The 22,549-nt window shown below is 33.4% G+C and overlaps 5 protein-coding genes across 8 annotated transcripts; 2 read left to right on the top strand and 3 right to left on the bottom strand.

Moving 5' to 3' along the window:
* Positions 1-269: 269 nt before the first annotated feature.
* Positions 270-3,374, top strand: LOC109538433 (eukaryotic translation initiation factor 4E type 2). 2 transcript variants are annotated; one of them, XM_019905660.2, is made up of 6 exons: positions 270-676; positions 791-942; positions 1,018-1,202; positions 1,257-1,334; positions 1,396-1,583; positions 3,210-3,374. In XM_019905660.2, exons 1-6 carry the CDS (start codon positions 657-659, stop codon positions 3,247-3,249), a joined length of 663 nt encoding a protein of 220 aa, XP_019761219.1. In that variant the 5' UTR covers positions 270-656; the 3' UTR covers positions 3,250-3,374. The 2 variants fall into 2 exon arrangements, with proteins under 2 accessions (XP_019761219.1, XP_019761218.1); XM_019905659.1 differs by having other exon boundaries at positions 271-676; positions 791-960.
* Positions 3,167-3,921, bottom strand: LOC109538434 (zinc finger CCHC domain-containing protein 10). Its single transcript, XM_019905661.2, has one exon. The coding sequence runs from the start codon at positions 3,919-3,921 to the stop codon at positions 3,484-3,486; it is 438 nt and encodes a 145-aa protein (XP_019761220.2). The 3' UTR covers positions 3,167-3,483.
* LOC109538431 (pleiotropic regulator 1) lies at positions 3,738-17,544 on the bottom strand. 3 transcript variants are annotated; one of them, XR_002172040.2, is made up of 9 exons: positions 17,273-17,544; positions 16,830-17,181; positions 14,300-14,485; positions 14,090-14,234; positions 13,867-14,035; positions 13,625-13,803; positions 13,328-13,562; positions 4,128-4,267; positions 3,738-3,933 (listed from the first exon to the last, which is right to left on the bottom strand). XR_002172040.2 is itself a non-coding variant. In XM_019905656.2 (8 exons), the coding sequence occupies exons 1-7, from the start codon at positions 17,386-17,388 to the stop codon at positions 13,348-13,350; spliced, it is 1,362 nt and encodes a 453-aa protein (XP_019761215.1). In that variant the 5' UTR covers positions 17,389-17,544; the 3' UTR covers positions 12,159-12,569; positions 13,328-13,347. The 3 variants fall into 3 exon arrangements, 2 of the variants coding, with proteins under 2 accessions (XP_019761215.1, XP_019761214.1); XM_019905656.2 differs by lacking the exons at positions 3,738-3,933; positions 4,128-4,267 and adding an exon at positions 12,159-12,569; XM_019905655.2 differs by lacking the exons at positions 3,738-3,933; positions 4,128-4,267 and having other exon boundaries at positions 13,261-13,562.
* LOC109538432 (androgen-dependent TFPI-regulating protein) lies at positions 7,142-13,285 on the top strand. The gene is made up of 4 exons (XM_019905657.2): positions 7,142-7,767; positions 12,494-12,695; positions 12,747-12,915; positions 12,970-13,285. The coding sequence occupies exons 1-4, from the start codon at positions 7,531-7,533 to the stop codon at positions 13,139-13,141; spliced, it is 780 nt and encodes a 259-aa protein (XP_019761216.1). The 5' UTR covers positions 7,142-7,530; the 3' UTR covers positions 13,142-13,285.
* Positions 17,545-17,667: 123 nt separating the features above from the next.
* LOC109538450 (proliferation-associated protein 2G4) lies at positions 17,668-20,924 on the bottom strand. Its single transcript, XM_019905693.2, has 8 exons — positions 20,793-20,924; positions 20,162-20,396; positions 19,563-19,648; positions 19,304-19,503; positions 19,050-19,241; positions 18,861-18,993; positions 18,424-18,489; positions 17,668-18,367 (listed from the first exon to the last, which is right to left on the bottom strand). Exons 1-8 carry the CDS (start codon positions 20,875-20,877, stop codon positions 18,195-18,197), a joined length of 1,170 nt encoding a protein of 389 aa, XP_019761252.2. The 5' UTR covers positions 20,878-20,924; the 3' UTR covers positions 17,668-18,194.
* Positions 20,925-22,549: the final 1,625 nt, after the last annotated feature.

The following is a 22,549-nucleotide window of genomic DNA, read 5'->3' as shown; positions in this document are numbered from 1 at the left end:
TTATCCATGGTTACCGGAGTTTTAAATAATTACGAAGCAACAGGTATTTATGTAATGTTAATTAGGTAGATTACCTTGAAAAGCATTGTTGCCGTTTTCCTAATATAGATTTTGCTAATTTCTCAGTTTTTAATAGCAAATAATTTTTTTTATTAATTTTTTAGCACTCCTCAACACCTCCAGAGGAATGACGCCAATTTTGAATCACCCTGTATATACCTGTAAAAATATAATTACTTTGCGAAAATTAACTTTTGGGAATTTTATTGTCAAAAAACAAGCGCTGCTGACAACGTGGAGAATTTCGGTAATGGTTTGATGTCAATTTGACATTGACTGCATGTTACTTTTTGTGCACGTTTGAACTACTATTGTTTACGAATCCATATTTGATCATATTTTCCGAATTTTAACTTAATACGATAGGCTACCGGTGATATTTGGAAGGATTCCAGGAAAAGCTCTTGGAAATAGTTGTGCGGCAGCCCCAAATCTGGTGATAACCTAAGCTTTAAGAGGAAAACGCGAGAGTGCTCAAGGTCGTAGTTACTACTCAAAGAATAGGCTAAAAATAAACATTATTCTTTGATTGAAAATAAGCCCTGACTGTGATAATAGTATTTTTGTATATTATTCAACTTAACTAGTTTCAAATCATGTCCAATAAATACGAAACGTAAGTATCCACGCGCTTCTTTGTTTACATTATTTGTCCTACTTTAACATACAGATTTTTAAATCACACCATTTACTTGTGGAGGGGTTTATATTAACTGCCTCTGATTTGCAGATTGAAATATCATCATGATGATAACTCTGACAATGAGGACGATATTGGCCCTAACATAACAGACCTGGGCCCTGTGGATTATCCGCAAGGGGAGCATAAGCTCCAGCATGCATACTGTTTGTGGTTCTCAAAACGGCCATCTCAAATACAAGGTACAACTTTTGATCAATGTAGGTAGATCTGCGGAAATGTGTGAAAAAATATTCAGTAGGTACATTATTTATTAGGTTTACAAAACTATGGAAGAGCTTTACGATTAGTGGGGCAAGTGGGTACGGTCGAGCAATGGTGGGCTTTGTACTCTCACTTGTTCAGATTAAACGATATACCAACTCACAGAGATTTGCACTTGTTTAAGAAAGGAATTAGGCCCATGTGGGAAGACCCTGCAAATAAGAAAGGCGGAAAATGGGTATGCATTTGCCTTTTCTCTAAATATTCCCCTTGCGTATGTGTGTGTTCGTAGGTGATTAGACTTAAAAAAGAACAAGCGGCCAGAGCATGGGAGAACCTATGCATGGCAATGCTAGGGGAACAATTTATGGTAAAAACCAGCCACATAAAAATAACAGGCGTTGCCCAACAGCATTGTTCCCATTTTGCAGGCAGGGAATGAAATATGTGGTGTTGTAGTCTCGACGAGATATCAGGAATATATATTAAGTGTTTGGAACCGAAACTCGGCCGATCAGCCAATGATTGCTCGAATTCGTGATGCGTTGAAAAGGTTGTTAAACATACCACCAAGTGCCACCATGGAGTATAAAATTCACAGTGATTGCCTTAAATATGAGTAAGTACTAAGTGTAAAGGAAAGCAAAATATTTCACATATATAAATCATTGTGTAGAAGAAAGGGTGTTGCTTGAACATGCTGCCAAACTGGTAAAGTTGGTAGGAGCGGTATAAGTAGTATAGTAATAATATTTCCAGGAAAGTGCCCATAAGTTTGTTATGGTTTATAGAAGTGTATTGATATTGATAATATTAATAATTCTGCTAAATTGGTTTCTCTCATAGAAAAATTAATATCTCATCATCCAGAGTGAAACAAGTAGCAACTTGAAACATTTACATTACAAGACAGAAATATTCCGAAAGTTTTGGGAAAATCACCAATAATTTTCCAATTTGCCCGCCAATTCCATGCCAATCTGAAAATTATCGATTTTTTTAAACTGCGCTCTCTCCTTTAAAATTTCGCATCTACCTAACTCAAGCAAGTAGAGACTTGAAAGTTTCAGCATCTTTCGAAAATAGATGACCCATGCTGAGCTGAAAGTTTCATAAAAATCACCTAAAACTCTCAGATTGGCCGGCTTATTAGATGTCGGTCTAAAAATTAATGATTCTGCTGAATAGTGCCCACTTATTTAAAAGTTCACATCTTCCAAACTAAAGTAGACAGTCACTTGAAATTTTCACCGTCGTTAAAACACACTGAGTTCTAAAGATGGTCGAAGTTTCGTAGAAATAAACCAGAACCCTGAGTTTTGCCACCTTATTAAATGTTGCTTTTTTTAGTTATTTTTTTAAATGTTTAGAAGACACTTAACTTTCACTACGCTAAAAGTTTCATAAGAATCACCAAAAATCCTGAATTTTACCAGCTTATTTTATCAGTTTCAAAATTAATGATTCAGCTGAACTCACTCACAAGTAGTGACTTGAAATGTTTAATATTTCTAGAAAAGGAGGCTCTCAAGATACTGAAAGTTTCATATATCAAACAATAACCCTAAGATTTGCCTGCTTATTAAATATTGAACTTAAAATTAATAATTTTACTGAATTGCGCTTACTGTTCTAAGAATTCACGTCTTACATCTAGAGCAAATCCAATAAAATATTTAACATTTAATTTTTTTATTTTGAAATCGTTGCGTTTATCAAAAAAGTGTAAGGAAGAAAGTTTCTAAGTGAATTAAGTTATCTTAGTTCGTTATCAATTTCTTTAAATTTTAGTTAAGAAAAGTGAATTGGGTTGTTTATTTCAGCACTTAAATATCTTAAACACTTTCCAAAAAATGAATACTTATGAAAAAGTGTTTTTTGATAGGGGTAAAACGGCTACAATGTTTGGCTGTTCGTGGTTTTTTTGTTTCTAAAAATGTATTAAACCGTTTCAAGACGATATTTTTAAGGACACATTTTATCTCCAACGTTATGGATATGTATTTTACTATATAAGTTGAAAGGCTCTAGCTCTAGTTTTAGAGATACGGGGTCCTAATATAACACTCTAACAATAATTTTATCTAAAAGTTGCTAGTTAAAGGAATTTTGAAAGATTTTTGCTTGAACCTTCCAGAAGCAAAGGGAATATGAGGGAAAAAAGTAAAATATTGGGAATTTAACTGTAAAAAAACGCTCATCCTTCTATACTTGGCACGTGTCCGATTTATTTAATTGTTTGTAGGGCAGCAAAACAAATACAAAGTACTGTATTGAAAAGTTGACTTCACACTCCATACATAAAACGATACTAACAACCACATTGTGACAAGTAAGTTTTGAGCATCCAGTTCAGATCGATGTTTTCAGTAAATCCAACCACTTTTAAATAAATATATTTGTTAAAACAGGTGTTTGTTTTATTTGAAATAAAAAAAAAGTTGGTTTAGGGTGCAAGTTTTATTTAAAAAATCAAGTAATTAATTGTTAAGTGGAATTAATATATAAGATTCGTTTACTTAATTACTTTCTTCGCTCGTGCTGCTGTCGTCACTACTACTGCTGCTGCTGCTACTACTACTGCTACTGCTCGTTGAACTATCTGAACTGCTGGAGCTACTGGAACTGTCCCTCCGTTTTCTCGATTTGCTGGAAGATTTCTCTTTCAAAGAACTCCGGCTTCTCTTTGCTGATTTTTCTGGATTCTTCTTTGCCAATGCCTGCTGCATCTTCCTTGTTAATGTCTCCTTAAGCACTTTCGCTTTTTTTGCCCTTTCTTTCATCGCTCGCTCGAGAAGTTCCGATCTTGAAGATCTATATGCAAACTTACGCGGCGCTATACATTGGAATGACCAATGTCCATATTCAAGACATTTCTGGCACCTCATTCCTGGTGAAATGTGGCCTTTTAGTCCCATCTTAGACAGAAATTTTGATGAGCCCCCACTTATCGTCATTAAAACGGTTGCCTGGACAAAAAACCAAATTCACTTTGAAGACGAAATGATAGAGAATCTCGCGTTGGTTTAATTAAACTCACAGATACTTTTAAGGGCAGACTTTAAATAATAACAGAGAACAGTCTGATGACAAGCTCTGGCTAAAACTGACAGCATAGATGAAGACAAGTAGACTGACAGAGACAGGAAACGATGAAACTAACCTAGCTTTCTTTGTTGCCAAAGTTACGAGCAGTCAGACGGATATTTGCTTCTTTCATCACCTGTCGCATCATAAAATGTGGTATTGCCCGTATTTTACCCATTTATAAACAGTTTTGCCCCTAGGAGATATTCATCCATCCTAGAAACGAATTGAAAATAGAATGTTTTGCGCAATTTGGCAATACCGCTCGAAATTTAGCTTGAAAATCGTGATGGTCCTCAAACTGTAAGTATTTTTGGATTAATTTATGGACCATCCAGAAATTCTTTCCCTTAAACTGCTTAATTTAAAGTGTTTTTTGCTGTTCATGTTCTGTATGTATGTTGGATTTTCGCGTTTTTTTTTCAATTTTATCAATAATCCATAATATTTGAACTATCCTTGAAATTACTACTTTTCCATAAAAAAAACAAAAATCACGTCAACTCTCTCTATCCCAACAATCATAGATTACAGAATATGAAGCTCTGTGAAGTGTGGCAATGATGTAATGACTACTCGAGTTCAGTGCTTAACCTTAATTTTTTAAAACATTTGCTTTTGTATTAACGGTGTAAACAGTGATAATCGCTTGTAAACGCAATGAGCAACCGAAAGCTGACAAGTTCCCATAAGCGTATTGAAAAATTCAGATCACTAAATGCCACGCAACGCTCTCAAGGCCCCCAAGCATCAGATGTATCCACCTTGACTGCAGTAAAATCAACATTAGACGAACCACACATCAAGAGCAATATTGCTCCTGTTGGGGATGATTTGGAATTGAGACTGACCTATAACAAGTACTTGCAAGCGTTATTGAAGCAGCAGTTCATTGAAAATCAAATCGCCCAACATGTACAGTCTATGAATGATCAGATGTTGCAGCAAAGTCACAGTCTGCAAATGGCGAAAAACACCTTAGAGCAAACTAACTCTAGAATCAGATCATTCGAAGACGCAGTTGAGTGCAATGAGTGGCTTCAAAGGTTTAAAATCACCCTGAGTGAGCTGGAGCAGTTATATTCCAGCTGCAATATAACTGCCAAACAACAGGACTTTTCCAACATTCTTTCGAGTCAACTAGAACAGGTCTCCATCAGTAATGTTCAGCCTATAGAATCTCAGCAGGAATTCAATCAGCTTCACACTACTCTTGAAAAGCTCGGCAAGGTTTTAAACCACATTTCGAGTCTGCACAAAGATGTTCAAGACATTCAAAAATTGGCCAATAGTCTCAAGGAATTAACGCACTTGAATAGCGAAATTAGTCAAGCCATTCAGCGTGCTCCTGAGCTGAATCAGAAATGCATTCTGCAAGTTTTAGTGTCTGCTTCTGATGCCTTTGCGAGAGCCTATGAGTAGGCGAATTATTCACTATGAATCGACAAGTGATTTTTTAATGATTGATTACTTAGTGATTAATTATAACTGATTGAAAAAAAACGTATTCCTACTACTAACCCTTTACAAATGTGTCTAAGAAGCAGAAGTTGTATTGTAATACTGATTGAGGAAAATTGTCTAGTTTACTTTTGAATTACTCTAGGTAATACATTTAGATATATTTTAAATTATTAAAATTAATTAATTTTGAAGCGACAACCAGCCGAGTGAAATCAACGATGTTATATAGGAACTACAGTTTGATGGATTTTTTTATTCCAAGCTGTTTCCAGTTGTATGGTTATTAACAAAATAAATGCCTATAGAAAAATTAGAATATATTGGAGGCATTGTTAATAGCAAGGAAGTAGAAGAGAACGAAAATATCGAGAAAAGTTTAATGTTTATCGTCACAAAAAATGAATTGATTACACCTAACAAGGAAAAAGTTCTGAAACTTTTTGTACAAAGACAAGCAATAATTCCTCACTATCTAAGCTTTATCAAAACATGAGCCTTAAGTAGGATCAAATCCACAGCAAGTTTCATTGAAATCTACCATTCTTCAGATATTACAAAAAATCGAATGTTTTTTAAAGAACCTTGACTCTCAATAGTAGAGAAGCCAATAATTTTTTCTTAATAAAAGCTAGGTAAGATTGACTTCTTTTGAACTAAAGAATGTCGCAGTACCATTTTTATCATGTGCTTATGGGACACCCTATATAATTATAGGGTCTATAAAAGTCATGTACTTTGCACCATCCTTGTATACAGGGTGAATCATGGAAGCGAGCCTCCCCGACATCGAATACCGAATAGCGACAAAAAAAACGTTTATATAAAAGTGTTGTGGTTGTTAACAAAGCATTTGTTTCTGTTACTTTGGAGCATACAGGGTAGCTCAAAGTAAAATTATGCCAGTAAAGTTAATTTTTCGTTTTTTTAATAAATCCCACAATTTTGTTAATTACTACAAGTTATGTACCAACTTTTTTTATCTCTTATTGTTTTCTCCTAAGACCACTAGTTTGCCCGAAAAAAATTAAACAGTTTTCTTTGTCGTTCTCAAAATGTGTAAGTAATTAAGTTAAGCCGAAACGATTAATTTTTTTGCGTGCAAACTAGTGCCCTTAGGAAAAAACAATAAGGGATAAAAAGTTGATCAATAACTTGTAGTAATTTAAAAAATTATGTTGATAAAAGTTTAGGTGCACACAAAAAAGTTCCGGACCAAACAAAAGTAGGGGTTCCACATTTCTACCCTGTATGAAAGTAAACTGAACTACAAAACACTGCCATAGAATGGCACTCAATTAGCTTATAATGTGTATTAAAATTGAAGTTTCTATGTTTAACCGTTTTAAATAAAAACACCAAAAACTAATATTTTTCGCCATTTTGGAGATCAAATATATCAAAAATGAGACCTTAAATTTAAAAATTATCAGGAAGACCCCCCTCTAAAATGACTGGGAGAACACGCTGTTAAAATATTTTAACATATTTACGGAACACCCTGTATATTGGACTATGATTAATTTTTTACTTAATAATAATAACAGCAAATGATACAATTTTAAAGGAATATTAAAGCAAATGATCTGTTTTTTGTTTTTGATTTGTTCTCAAAGAATATCGTTTACTTTATTTTAAAAAATTATAAGAAAGTTTACTTTTGTTGCGTTCACATATTTAAATGTCGTCATGTCCAAAACCATTGAATTAATTCACTTAATATGTTATACCAAAATGCTTCGAATTCAATGTAGAACCTCAACAACAACACTTTTATATGAACGTTTTTTTTCAGTCGCTATTTCTGTACGATCTAAGAAGGGGGGTCTCGCTTCGCTGACTCACCCTGTATTTTACCAAAGCAGAACAAGTCGACAGACAATTATTTTCAATGGTTTGGGCTTGAACTCAGTTGGTCAAGGTCAGATTTTCACTTCACTTGCTTAAAACTTCTCTCTATCGGTAATATCAAACGTGTAGTAAGTAACAGTTGGCGCACGATACTTTTATGTCGGAAAATGTCTCGCGTAGATTCATACAATCGAAACGTTCAAGATCAGAATGTTGAAAGCAAGAAAAAAGGTGGTAGTTTGGCTTCAATACTTCTCTATGGAGTGATTTTAGGATTTTATCTATTCACAATCGTATACCACAGCCTGAAACTGAATGGGGCAAACTTCCCTGAAAACCCTAAATATCAATTATTGATTATAATTAAGAAGTTTTCAATGTTTTATTTTACAATATGGAACTTTGTAAGTATGTTGAACTATTTTTTTTGGAAACCCCATTTTTCATGTTTAAGAAATATTCGGCTGTCTGATGTTTATTTAGTTTTTTAAAACTATACCTATTCGAAAGTCAACCGAGGTGTGTTGTAGTAATGAAAATATGTTTACTATTATGTTAAAAGAGAAAATTGAGTATTAATGTATTGTTGCGTTGAAAAAAAAAACAACTAATTTTCGGTAAAAAAACTAGTATTTTAGTTGAGCAACAATTCATTTGGTGTTCTTTTTCCCAAAATGGTTTGTTTATTGCATGACTTAAGTATTAATATGTAATTTTCCATAGTCCTAATGTCTGTGTGTCCATATGCTTTTTATTATCCGTATAGAAACATTAATGAAATATTAAATAAAAAACAAAACTCGTTTTTTAATCTTCTGTGATAACAGCAAACGTGTATTTTATCAGAGACTAAACAAGTAAATCTGAACAATCTGGGTCACAGATGTACAAATATTTCCTTTTTCGAGTGTTTCTTCAGAAAAAATTACTACATATTTTAAAATTCATTTTCTTATCATTAGCAAAACTTTATCAGTTCAGTGCCAAAACAAAATATTTGTAAATATGCGTTTTGCATAGATTTATTACTGTTTGTAATCGCGGTTCAAAGTTTTTAAAAAATTATGTCCTATGTCCTGACATGCAAATTAAACAACGGATTAAATCCGGATAACGTAATTTTAATGATTAAATCAGGTTAATTGTCTTGATATATCGTTTTTATAATGCAAAAAGAGTTATTTGTACAGGATGGCCAACACTTAAACCGCATAAATCTACCAGCGTTTTGCAGATTTAAAAATTGAATGTGCAGGGCTGGATTTACCCATTAATGATTCGGCATGCTGCAAAAACAATTACATTTGATTAACGAGTTTATACGGAACTATGTATTGAACCTTTTCAGATTTAGGTTCATAGTGAAATATCTTCGACCGAATTTAGAATTTTGAGCGTAGTTTCCATAGTTTTCCAGCCCAAAGTTCTAGATGCCACCCAAGTGATTTTCACTAATCATTTAAAAAGGAAGAGACCCGAACTGCTAGCTAGATTTAGACCCTCAAGAGTCTAAATCTGCCTCGGTCGCATGTTTTGAGCCAGTAGCGGGATTTTTTTAAATCAGAACAGAACCAACTCTGCTGTTTTGCTTGATGTGCTTCAAAATCATCTGTATCTTCATTTGGATGCCTTTGCTGTTTTTTATATAATTTTGAGTAATTTTCTTGAAATGCGATTATGTCCAAAAGTTTCTCATCGATTCATAAATTTTTCGAATAATGTTTTTAATTGCAGAATAATCGCATCAATTTTTTTATAACATTAACGATCTTAAAGCTGTGGACTTAAAATATGTACTTCTCTTCTGTAAACGAGAAAGAAAGTAGGAAGAAGATTTAATGCAAAATAAACCCATTCATTACCAAAATACACTCTATACATATGCCTTTAAATGATATTCACAATTAGAGCATGTTGTATAAAAAATATAATTTACAAAGTGTTAAAACATTCATCAGTTTTTGAGGGAAAAAATTCTTCCTGAGAGCAAAACACCGGAAAAACTTGGTAACTGGTAAAAATCGACGCTCTTTTAGGGGTTTGCCTTCTTGAAAACTTGAGTTTGATTGAATTATTTTCTACATTTGCGAGAGTGGTATGCATGTATTGAGATAAGCAGAAATAGTTTTAATTTTTCACTAGTGTACCGGGTGTTCCATACTTATGGCTTTATTGGGGTTTGGTAAATGTTGCTAAGGTTGTCGGTATATGATCTGAAATTTCCTGCTTTTGCATGTTTTTTTATTGGTATCATTTCTTGGATTCTTCTTTTATGCTAATTTGTTTCCCTAATTAATATATCTGCGTTGTCAAAATCAAAATTATGTAATATTTGGTGTGCATGTTGTATTAATGCTGTTTTATTTTCAGTAGTATTTCTCAGACTGTATGTTCGTACATTCTCTTTTTTTAATATTGTTTAGTTTGCCCTATATGTATTATCACATTCTAAACAATTCACTCTATATACAGTATTTGGTATATCCATTTTGTCAGTTTTTGGTTTCAGTCTTGGCAAACATTCAGTTGATAAGTTGTTTTTTGTTTTTTCTGCAATTCTAATGTTGTGTGGCTTTAGTACTTTTGAAACTTTCCTATTGATTTCTGGAATATATGGTAGTGATATATATGTATTGTTTCTTTGTTCCTCATTATTGTTATATTTAGTTGAGTTGTAAATTTTGTTAATTTTTTGCTTTATTATTGGTTCAGAAAAAATTTTTGGGTAGTTATTATTAAGTAATATTTTTCTGATTTTTTAAAAATTTTCTTATCTGTAATTTGGGTATGATAATTTTATAGCTCTATCTGTAAGTGCAGTTATTACGCTTTCTTTATATTTTTGGGGTCCATATGAATTATAGTTTAAATATCTTCCTGACCAAACTTGTTTTGTATACCAATTTATTTTTATTTCACCTGAATTATCATAATTTACTGTTATGTCTAAAAAATAAATTGATTGATTTTTATCCTTTTCTATTGTAAATTTTATAGTGTCGTGAAAATTGTTGAATTTATCTACGGTATATTGAACTTTATCTTTGGATAAAAACATTAAGCAATCATCTAGATAGCGTTTAAAGAAAATTGGTTTATAATTTAGGCTTGTTATTATGTTTTTTTCCAAGCTTTCCATAACAAGGTTTGCAATTGTTGCTGATATACATTGCTACACCGTATATTTGTGAATAATATTTGTCTTCAAACGTGACATGTAGATTTTAGGCATAGTTCTATCGCTTCAATAAATTCTTTTTCTTGAACTGTTGAATGTTGTTCGATTTCCTTCCATTTATTTCTTATACATTCGATTGCATATTCAATTGGGATATTGGTATATAATAATGTTACATCAAGCGATACTAAACAGTGATTTTGTGGTATTTTTTGGTTTTTGATAAATTCACAGAAATTCCAAGAGTCTTTAATATGATACTCTGACTGTCCTAAGACATTTCTTAGAATTGTGGAGAAGAACTTTGATAAGTTGTAAGTTGGTGTACCTACATTGTTGACGATTGGTCGTACAACATGCACACCAAATGTTACATAATTTTGATTTGGACAACGCAGATATATTAATTAGGGAAACAAATTATCATAAATGAAGAATCCAAGAAATGATACAAATAAAAAAACATGCAAAAGCAGTAAATTTCAGATCAGATACCGACAACCTTAGCAACATTTACCAAACCCTAATAAAGCCTTAAGTATGGAACACTCGGTACACTAGTGAAAAATTAAAACTATTTCTGCTTATCTCAATACATGCATACCACTCTCGCAAATGTAGAAAATAATTCAATCAAACTGAATTTTTCAAGAAGGCAATCCCCTAAAAGAGCGTCGATTTTTACCAATCATGCGGTAAGTTTTTCGGTGTTTTGCTCTCCCAAAAGGAAGAATTTTTTTCTTCAAAAACTGATGCATGTTTTAACACTTTGTAATTTATAATTTTTTACATCATGTTTTAATTGTGAATTGGTGTTTGTAGTTTGTGTAAATTTTAAATCTGATGATGGCGCTGTTATCTCGCCGAAACGTAATGAAATAAACGAGTTTCAAAATTTTTACTTCACACTTTGACTGAGACCCAGGAAAGATAGGAATATTATAACAAGTACACGTAGTCAGGAAAATAAATCAAAATAAAGGAGCCTTTAAATATTGCTAAAACGTGTTTCAATTAATTCCAGAAATATAACCGAAACGCTAAAGAAAAAATTTAAGCTATTCAAGATTAGCTGAACAAACAAAAACCTGTTTTTTTTTATTTAAGTATCGATTTGTCCAATTTAAGCTAAAAATACAACATACAATTATTTGTCACTATGGAAACAATGCTTATATATAGTCTTATCCAATGTCTTATATATTTTCCATGGCTAACTTCGATCAACTAAATTGAAAAAGTAGGTATACATTGTTTGCAGACACTTAATTTTCGAAAAAAACCTAACGATGTGATATATCGCAGAAATCGTAATAAAATGCTCTATTCGGCAAAGCAATAATCAAGTATGGTTGTCATTTAAAAAAACTCAAATTGGTGTTATACGTCAAAAATTACAGTTATTTTAGAGAAATATCTTATGCCATTTTGTTTAGAATTCAATTTCCTACAAGTTTTCTACTTAATATTTTCCTGCCAAATTAATATCAACGGAAGTAGGAGTAATTTAAAAATTGACCATAAATAAGTTTTTCCCAAATATCTCTTGACAGCTGTCAAATTTTAGAAAAAGAAAATAATGAAATGAAAATAAAAATAATAAATAAAATAAAAAAATGAGAAAAACTCCCCCTGTATATTTACTGATTGCAGATAATAGACTTTTTATGTAATTACATCAGTTACAAAATGACGTGGTAATTCGATCCTTTTTATAAGCGGCCTTTTTAAAGTTAATTAGCTAATTATGCGGCGACGAGACATTGCTCCAAGTTAATTAATCAATGGATAGCAGTAATTGCAAGATAAACGATGCAAACGAAAAAAAAGTTAAACTTTACAATAATGTTCCAGATCAATTATTACCGAACAACGGTCAGATCTATTAAAGCGGATTTCCCAAAAAATAAACATTTAACAAATTAATTGAGGTGTTGTTGAATTTTTTGTAGATTCTGCAAATTATATTCCTTTTACTGGCTATTGTAGACGAAGTCTTGAAACTAGCAAACATTTCCAGGATTCAGTCTGGAATTGAGAAAATTAGATTATCAATTTTCCCTTCATTGGTCTTTCCTAGTGCCTTAATTGTGGCTTGTATTTTTTGGGGCATCTGGCACATAGACAGGGAACTGATTTTTCCGAAAACGATTGGTAAACTTCCAATAACGCTTAAAATTTCCATACATACAATTTCAATTACAGATGAGTTTTATCCGCCATGGATGAATCATGCGCTGCATACCTTTATAATATTCCCGCTAATTATTGAAGTGATAAGCCAATTTAAATACAACAACATACAAAATGTTGCAATCACGAAGAAGCGAGCCGCTGCTATTTTAATATTATATTGCGCCATTTACCAAACCTTGTAAGTAAATAATGTGACTATTTTCGAAACATTTCTATTCGTTTTATATTGCAGGTATTTGTCAGTATATTTTCTTCATGGGTTTTGGTTATACCCAATATATAAAATCCTTACTTGGTCTCAACGAGTGGGTTTCATATTTGGACAAATCGTTCTTGCCTTATCATTGCAACAGCTTGGATTCTTTCTGGTGAACCAGAACACATCCAAACTGAAGGCAAAGTAGACGCAGTGCGAAGCAACGCAGCACCACGTTCTGATGCATTTAATTGCAACTTGTTTTCCTTTGTTATATGTTATTTATTTGCTTTATAAAGTGAAGGTATATTAAGGAATGGAAATATATCGAAATAAATTGTGTATTCTTCGATTACCGTTTTGTATCTTCAATCAATAGATAATACAAACTTACTTGGTCATCAAGTATAAAAATTAGAACTTCCTTCTCTTCAGAATGTCGGGTTTCCAGTTAATAGGGTGGGTTTCTTCAGTGGCAGTGTCATCCTCCTTGTAGATCTTAATAGTCTTGTCCGCTTCAGTAGTAATCAGCCTCGAACCGGAATTGTCGAAAGTCATTGAGAAAATACCGGCCTCACTGTCCATTGAACCGGGTTGAACGGGGGCTTGCAGCCTTTGGAAATTGTACCCTATTTGGAAACGCCATCTTTAACACCTTATCTGCTCGCTTCGAATGGTTTTTACTAATTACCTGTACGCCAGTCCCAAAAATGTAAAGTTCCATTGTCGCCGCCGGACACTAAGACACTTTCAGCATTTACAGCTAAACAATTGATGATGGCATTGTGACCAGATAAGTTCTGAATGAATTTGCCATCAGGGCATTTCCATTGCTTGATGTTATCGGGAGAACCAGACGCAAACATATTTCTATGGGAAGAAATGTTACATGATACCAAATAGGTTAATCGAAGATCCTGCAATTTTACTTACAGGGTGGGATGGAACACCAAATCCCTGACACTCTTTTTGTGATTTGTTAAAGTGCAAATGGACTTTCCAGCCGCTAAATCCCACAGGCGAATAGTGGTGTCATGCGAGCCTGTAATGACCTGCGGCTCAGAAGCCTGTGCGATTACTTTCGCCACTGTGTGAGAATGGCCTGAAACAATTTTACGCATAAACGATAGTTCAGAGTACCACTCGCTAAGCCTACCGGTTAAAGTGTGGATATTCGCCTTGGTTCTCATGTCCCATACCCTCGCTGTTGAGTCTCGGCCTGCTGACAGCAGCACATCGATTGTGGGGTGCAAAGCCAAGGAATATACGGCAGATAAATGGCCATGATAATGTCGAATAACCTGCAATAAAAACCTTTCAAATAAACACAATTTTCTATAATGTTAGCTTGATAAAACGGGCTTACTTTGTTGTATTCTAAATCCCAGCACTTTACTTGTCGGTCTTCTCCGCAGCTGAACAAGTAAGGGTGTCTTGTACTTACAGCCAGCCCTCTTACTGTGCTAACGTGGCCAGTCAATGATACTTTCAGTTGGCCGGAGGCCAAATCCCAAATTTTTATAATTCTGTCTGCTGCTCCAGTTGCGAACCACTGAAATTACGGACGAAAATTATTAAACCAACCACTATATAAATACAGAAAATGCCAATGTACAGAAGCAGAGGCGCCACATAGATTCATATTTTGGTGCTGCTGTTTTATTTTAGCAAAGGTTTGTAGGGGTTTATTGGGGGTGAACGCACAAAGAGAAACAAGTCAGACAAACACAGTACAAGGAAATCTACAAGAGCATATTTACATACCAAATCCGGTAATGTATATTTTATCGCTTGGACCAAAGTTTTCCCCAAATAAATCTCAATATAAACCAATTGATAACATCATAACAAAAGTCCAAAATTGAATCTTTTCACTAAACAATGAACTAAAGATTAATGTCAGAAACAAATTATGTAACATATTAACAACTTTTAAACAAACAATTCCTAAATAAAAATTCAAATATATGTGTTCTAACAGCAGATAAATGTAATAAAACAGTAATTATGCTTAAAAACGAATACCAAACAAAAATGTTAGCCTTACTAAATGACATCAATACATATAAACAGGAAAAAAATATTTAACCAATAATAAACAAACAAAACTAACTAAAATAATAAATTTTCGGTTTAAACAGAACTACATAACTGAAGAAACAAAACGAACACTGTACTGCAGTAACGGCCAAGCACCAGTAATATACGGACTTACAACTTGTAGGACAATCAGAATATCATATTAAAGACTGTTGGAATTTCTGTGAATTTATCGACCACAAAATCACCGTTTAGTATCGCTTGATGTAACATCATTATATGCCAATATCCCAATTGAATATGCAATCGAATGTATAAGAAATAAATGGAAGAAAATCGAACAACATTCAACAATTCCGGAAAAAGAATTTATTGAAGCGGTAGAACTATGCCTAAAATCTACATATTTCAAGCTTGAAGACAAATATTATTCACAAATATACGGTGTAGCGATGGGTTCCCCCATATCAGCAACAATTGCAAACCTTGTTATGGAAAGCTTGGAAAAAAACATAATAACAAGCCTAAATTATAAGCCAACTTTCTTTAGATGCTATGTAGATGATTGCTTAATGCGTTTACCCAAAGATAAAGTTCAATATACCCCATATAAATTCAACAATTTCCACGACACTATAAAATTTACAATAGAAAAGGATAAAAATCAATCAATACATTTTTTAGACATAACAGTAAATTATGATAATTCAGGTGAAATAAAAACAAATTGGTATCAAAAGAAGTTTGGTAAGGAAGATATTTAAACTATAATTCATATGCACCCCAAAAATATAAAAATGCGTAATAACTGCACTTACAGATAGAGCTATAAAATTATCACACCCAAATTAAAGACAAGAACATTTAAAAAAAAATCAGAAAAACACTACTTAATAATAACTACCCAAAAAAAATTTCGGAACCAATAATAAAGTGAAGAATTAACAAAATTTACAACTCAACTAAATATAATAATAATGAGGAACAAAGAAACAATACATATATATCACTACCATATATTCCAGAAATCAGTAGGAAAGTTTCAAAAGTACTAAAGCCACACAACATTAGAATTGCGGAAAAAACTCTGATATCAACTGAATGTTTCCCAAGACTGAAACCAAAAACTGACAAAACGGATATACCAAATACTGTATATAGAGTGAATTGTTTAGTATATAGAGTGAACTAAACAATATTTAAAAAAGAGAATGTACGAACATAAATACAGTCTGAGAAATACTAGTGAAAATAAAACAGCATTAACACAACATGCACACCAAATGATGCATAATTTTGATTTTGACAACGCAGATATTTTAATTAGGGAAACAAAGTATCATAAAAGAAGAATCCAAGAAATGATACAGATAAAAAAACATGCAAAAGCAGTAAATTTCAGATCAGATACAGATATATATAATAAAGCCATAAGTATGAAACACCCGGTACACTAGAGAAAAATTCAAACTATTTCTGCTTATCTCAATACATGCATACCACTCTCGCAAATGTAGAAAATAGTTCAGACAAACTCAAGGTTTTTAAGAAGACAAAGCCCTAAAAGGACGTTGATTTTTACCAATTATGAGGTAAGTTTTTCCGGTGTTTTGCTCTCCCAAAAGGAAGAAATTTTTCCGTCAAAAACTGACGAATGTTTTAACACTTAAAATTATAATTTTTATACAACATGTTTTAATTGTGAATTGGTGTTTGTAGTTTGTGTAAATTTTAAATCTGATGATGGCGCTGTTTTCTAGCCGAAACGTAATGAAATAAACGATGTTTAAAAATTTTTACTTCACACTTTGACTGAGACCCAGGAAGGATAGGAATATCATAACGAGCATAATTACCTCATTTCCAGGTTCCAGAGCGACACAACGAACCCACCCCAAATGCCCAGCAATCACTCTGTACAACTTCCACGGTGGATGCCATTTGGGTTTAGGCATAGCGGGCGATTTTTTAATAATATTCGCTAGTTGGTTCTGGTTATTTTGTTGCCCTCTAGTTGCCAGTGGGGCTTCCATATATGGAACCACTGCGTTCTCATTGATGCTATTCTCTTGATGATCTGTCCCTGGCGGTGGAGGATTTGGTCCTGCTTCAGCTTCTCTGAGGTTCTTCATTGCTTGCATTTTCTTAACGTCGTCAAAAACTAGTCCATAAAAATCTCTTGCTTTAACTGTGCGTCTTACATTCTCTCTAAAACCGCAAATATATATTTTATATAAATTTCATTTCTACACCCTCGGCATATAGACTGGAAACGAGTCCAGCTTTTGTTTGTGCTTACGCTTTTTCGTCAACGGGGGGCAGAAGCCCCTGATTTGCTAGGAACATATCATGAGACCTCTTAAGGGATCTGAATACTAAAGTATGTACTGAATGTCTTTGCACGTCTTCGGCCATTATTAATATCACAATCTAAATGTTCTTGAAAATCAACTGCAAGTCTTGATCTCGGTGAATAGTATGTAGTCTGTGCTCGGTGCAATACATTCACAAACAATATTCCAACCTATTTTTTAAGTTGTGAGTGAAGTGTGCACCGAAAAGAGGGGTTAACTGCCTCATCTTCTACTCGCTTGACTTGCTGACGTCGTTGAAGCCAATCAACGAAATTGCACTCGGACCGAAACCCCGGCATTCCTTACGCTGTTATAAAGAAAGAAATAAAACTACAATTAATTCATCGCAAACTACTAAATTCATTTTATTTAAAACGAAGTTGTTACATCAATTTGACTTGTCACAGTAAATATTCTATTTCTTAAATAGTTCAATACTCTGCAATTGTTATTTATTATCTAAGGATATAGTAAGTATCTCGACGTTTTCCTACCAGAATCGCCAGCAGATAAATCAAAAACCACAGAAATAAAACATAACTTTTAAGTATCAAACTCTTTAAAAAAATTAGAAAATTTTATTCCAATGTAGGTTTTACTTATGCAAGTTACAGCAAAATGTTAAGACAATAAAATCATGTTTCAGCTGCTTAATTAATTGGTAATTTTAGAAAAATATTTTCTAACATACTTTTGAGGCAGTATCTTTTCCATATTATGCACCTCATTGAGGAAAATTTAATTGTGACCAGAGCTGAGATGGTTTCTTCAATCCACTTGATACATTGCAAGTCAGAGAACAGTTAAAATGAAAATAAAAATTGATGAAGTCATAGAAAAAGGCAGTTAAAATAATATTACGTCATTCTAAATCTCGAAGACTTCGCACTCCATGGGCTGGGGCTCAGAGGAATTGCTTTCGGATTTCTTCTTCTTCTTCTTGGCCGCTTTCGGGTTGGCGGAGCTGTTCAGCAGTGATTTTAGATCAGCATCTGTTATTGAATGCTCAGATTCGTATGATTCCAGCTCCACAGGCAACCCTACATTGAATAACCAGTTAAAAAAGCACTACGCAATTTCAGTGTATCTCTCTCACCCGTTATCTTGTGCGGGCCATTAGGCATAAGTAGCACAGTGAACTTGAACTGAGCTACTACTTCACCTAAAAACAGAAATTATTATATTGTCAATTAAAAAAAAACAATAATTTCCTAAATGATTTACATTTTGTTCAGTATAAGATTTTCCTCAAAGACTTCAGAAGGATCAATTGGAAAAAATAGATAATCATCATTATATCAAAACAGTTTTAACTAAAACGTGACGAACAAGTTGATGAGTTGATTTCTTCAGAAGTAGATGAACTTCCCAAGTTTGAAAACGGCATTAGACAAAGACCAAAAATGCTCAACTTTGCCTCAATTAAGCGACCGTTTGTGGTTTCCGAGGTTTCAATGACGAGGCTCGTTACAGAGACACTCTGTATTATCGAATTATTTCCTACAATAGGCGTTGAAAATTAAACAGACTTACTAGGCTTTTCGTATAACACTTGAAAAGGTTCCACGAGCTTATTCTTCACACATTCATTCACCCCCATCTTTGCCTTGGTCTCATCCTCAAAGTATCTAAGATTGAACGGCATATTTCCGTGTTTTGTTCTAACCTGGAAGATTTTACTGTGTGAATAGAAAAATTCGGATTTTTAGGCACTTTAGTTACCTCCGTATAAAACATCCTGGATGCCTTAAGCTTCAGCTGATAGGTTTCATCGGTTTTCTTGTATATGGACACTCTGGTTTCAGTTTCTTTGCCCACACCTTCTCCTGTACTGACTATGACATCCATAGCATACACTTCATGTTTATCCAGTTCAAACTTTTCATGCTCTTTTTTCTGGGCATCGTTTGGGTTCTACGATGAGCAACAAACTGGATAAATAGAATCGATCAGGACTTCTTCTTCCGTTTAACTACCTGAATGATGGTTTTTTCACAATCAATCTTGAACTGTTTCAGCTGATGACTCAACATCCCTTCGACTGGTTTGCACTTGAAAGCTTCAGCTGCTTTTTGAACAGCTTCAGTGATTGCATAGGTGTCATTGCCCGGCTTAAGCAATCTCAAGGCTGCTTGCGAGGCATAGTGAGCTGCCAGAATAACATCAGCTTTCCTGCCTGAACAAAAATACTGGTTTTAATATATCCACTACAGAAAGAAGCAGTTTGTGTATTACCAGTGATTTTTTCAACTGGATTAGCTCCCACGATAATCGTATGGGCAACTACGGCAATAAAGCCATCGACATGTGCTCCCAAATCGCTGAAAAAACAAGAGAGTTTAAGCACATTTGTATGGTAAAGCGGTGATTTGACGGTATGAAATACACTGGCGAAATTATTTCAACCTCAGTATCATAAATGGGTTTTCCATAGCAATTCTTGTTTTTTTCCTTGGGCATTTTAATGCGGAACTTTTACATTATTAGCAACGAGGTTTCTTGCAAAATCATATTCCCGGGTCCATGGCAATAAAAAATTATTGGAATTAAGGTTTGCGCGCAAATGCTTGCATACCGACTCACATGCAATCAAGAAGTCTCAAAGGTTGAAACTGAAGTGGTTGAATTTTGTAACCTTTTGTCTATACAATTTGTAGAATCAGTCCCAAATATTGATGATATTTATGGCAATGAGTTGGATTTATTTGGCCAATGTGTTTCGGAATAGCATTTCTCTGATCAGCTATGATTCTGTACGATTAATTGAAAGCTTTATAACATCATCTATGTAAGAACGATTTGATATAATATATTAGCTAGTCGGTATGGCTTACATTTTAGCAACATCTCCAGCTTTTAAGACACAGTCGGGTTCACTAGGCACCGGGGAAAAATGACAAATACAATTATTCACAGAGACACATGTTGGAAATGCAATGCCTTTCTTTAAGTCTTTGTCTTTCTTAAAGACTTTGCCGGTTTCTTCGGTTAAAAGCTCGTCCCCATATAGACAGACAGCTTTTACTGACGCTCCTGGCACACATTTTGCAATTACCAATTTCAGTATCCCTGCAAAGCAATGATGGTTGAAAGGCCCGAAATTAATTTATTTAGACACTGAATGGCAATGAACTAACTAAAGAATTAATGAAGGTGAGAATTGGATCGCTTCCTTATTCCCTCCTACTGGAACTAAAACCTGTTTTAAGCTTTCGGAATGGTTCCTAATCAAACCGAAAAATGACTTTGATGTGCACCGGACTGATTGTATTCCAATGCAAAGAGGTTTTTGCAAAAGCATTAGAACCTAAGTGAATTTCTAAAGTTCTGAAAACCACATGGCATTTTAACCGCTAAACACGCACTCCATATGGACTAGACACCTTAAGTAGCTGTACTGAGCCTTGCCCGGGGGTTTTGTTTAACTGATAACTTTAATAAATAAATCTGCGGCCTAAAACTCACTATTCACGATCTCTCCAGCCATTTTATATTTGGTAACAACCAAATCTTCGGCGATCGTTTTCTCCACATCTTTGTCATCCGCCATGTTTGCACTTTTACCACCATACTACCGGAAAACTCTAAATAGAAATGTCAGTCAGATTGATGTTGTTTGTCTTCTCTCGAACTTAGGATGACATTAGCTACTAGTTAACATTTTTTGTTTTTAACCGCAAATTTGCCATTATTAATTCAAATATTGCTTAATTCATTGTCAGTTATAATAAGTATAAGTAATAATATGATAATTGATAATTAAATCAAGTAATTCAAACATACAATTCTTTTTTTGGGTTATCTACTGCTTGTAACGTCACTGTTGTTAATAATTTAAATTGTTTCAGGTAAAAAAGTATAAAATATTTAATACAATTTCCAGTGTTTAAAAGTATCCTGGAAGTTTGGAAAGATGGGAAAATCTCTGCTGCAACGTACACAAGACCGTGAGACTTTTCTAATTCATATCGCAAATATTATTTACTTCGAAACATAATAAACTTATGTTAGCAAAAATACCAATCCTTAAATTCAAATAATGCTCGGTAAAAAGTTGATCTGTCGAAATTAATTTACAAACTACTGGATATTCTGGATATCAGTTTTTTTGTTCGTTAAGTAGTTACTTCTGACCCATGTTTTGCTTTTGATTTTAGAATATTTTATTATAAGTTTACCACTGTTACGAATTATGTTTTTAATAAAGGAAATCATTATATATCATCACTATTTCTACTATCCTCATCATTCTGCATTTTTAATGAAAAATTTAAAAAGTAACATGTTCGATTTGGAACCGCATTTTGAAACCTATTACCAAGGTGAAACTGGAACGTTGTAACCCCTTACAGAAAAATACCCGTTTATCACACCTCTAGTGTGGCTAGAAACTCTATTGTTGCGTAAAATAACATCATTTTTATTGCATTTGGTCAACCGGACGGCGGACCGCATCACGGCTTCTCGCATAATGTGTATGGAGCCTTAAAGTCTGTTTCTATTCCTTTATTAGGGATTTTCTGTAGTTTCAGAAATTATTAAATACTATGCCACTATTGAATTGGAAAAGAAGTAACAAATTAAGCAAGTTTTATTTTTTATCATCAACACTGTATTGTGTTGATGTAATAAAAACAAGATTTTTATATATTATTTAATATGCTATGAAATACAATATGAAATTGTATAATATTTAATACAATTTCCAGTGTTTAAAAGTATCCTGGAAGTTTGTAAAGATGGGAAAATGTCTGCTGCAACGTACACAAGACCGAGAGTCTTTTCTAATTCGTATCGCAAATATTAATTACTTTGAAACATAATAAACTTATGTTAGCAAAAATACCAATCCGTGTTTTTTCAGTCTTTATCTATGGTCGTGTGTTATTCTTTGTGATAAATGGTTTAAAAAACGTTTTATTATTATCCGCTTTTTTGTTCTTTAAGTAGTTACTTCTGACCCATGTTTTACTTTTGATTTTAGAATATTTTATTTTAAGTTTACCAATGTTAAGAATTATGTTTTTAATAAAGTAAATCATTATATATCACTATTTCTACTATCCTCATTCTGCATTTTTAATGAAAAATGTAAAAAGAAACATGTTCCTTTTGGAACCGCATGTTGAAATCTATTACCAAGGTGAAACTGGAACGGTGTAACCCGTTGCAGAAAAATAACGGTTTATCACACCTCTAATGTGGATAGAAACCCTGTTGTT

The sequence above is a fragment of the Dendroctonus ponderosae genome, unplaced genomic scaffold (assembly GCF_020466585.1).
Source record: "Dendroctonus ponderosae isolate FM_Combo_2020 unplaced genomic scaffold, Dpon_F_20191213v2 Dpon_F_20191213_7, whole genome shotgun sequence".
Lineage (NCBI taxonomy): Eukaryota > Metazoa > Arthropoda > Insecta > Coleoptera > Curculionidae > Dendroctonus > Dendroctonus ponderosae.
Note: the sequence above shows the minus strand (reverse complement) of the source record. Positions and strands in the feature narration are given on the sequence as shown.

Coding starts and splice junctions, on each gene's coding strand:
- LOC109538432 (XM_019905657.2), top strand. CDS start 7,531: ATGTCTCGCGTAGATTCATACAATCGAAACGTTCAAGATCAGAATGTT. Junction 12,696..12,746: donor GATTTTTCCGAAAACGATTG/GTAAACTTCCAA, acceptor TTTCAATTACAG/ATGAGTTTTATCCGCCATGG. Junction 12,916..12,969: donor TGCGCCATTTACCAAACCTT/GTAAGTAAATAA, acceptor TTTATATTGCAG/GTATTTGTCAGTATATTTTC.
- LOC109538450 (XM_019905693.2), bottom strand. CDS start 20,877: ATGGCGGATGACAAAGATGTGGAGAAAACGATCGCCGAAGATTTGGTT. Junction 19,504..19,562: donor TCCAGTTGAAAAAATCACTG/GTAATACACAAA, acceptor ATTTTTGTTCAG/GCAGGAAAGCTGATGTTATT. Junction 18,368..18,423: donor TGGCCCGCACAAGATAACGG/GTGAGAGAGATA, acceptor TATTCAATGTAG/GGTTGCCTGTGGAGCTGGAA.
- LOC109538434 (XM_019905661.2), bottom strand. CDS start 3,921: ATGACGATAAGTGGGGGCTCATCAAAATTTCTGTCTAAGATGGGACTA.
- LOC109538431 (XM_019905656.2), bottom strand. CDS start 17,388: ATGGCCGAAGACGTGCAAAGACATTCAGTACATACTTTAGTATTCAGA. Junction 17,182..17,272: donor CCCCCCGTTGACGAAAAAGC/GTAAGCACAAAC, acceptor TTGCGGTTTTAG/AGAGAATGTAAGACGCACAG. Junction 14,235..14,299: donor GGGATTTAGAATACAACAAA/GTAAGCCCGTTT, acceptor TTTTTATTGCAG/GTTATTCGACATTATCATGG.
- LOC109538433 (XM_019905659.1), top strand. CDS start 657: ATGTCCAATAAATACGAAAC. Junction 677..790: donor ATGTCCAATAAATACGAAAC/GTAAGTATCCAC, acceptor TCTGATTTGCAG/ATTGAAATATCATCATGATG. Junction 1,335..1,395: donor TGCTAGGGGAACAATTTATG/GTAAAAACCAGC, acceptor CCCATTTTGCAG/GCAGGGAATGAAATATGTGG.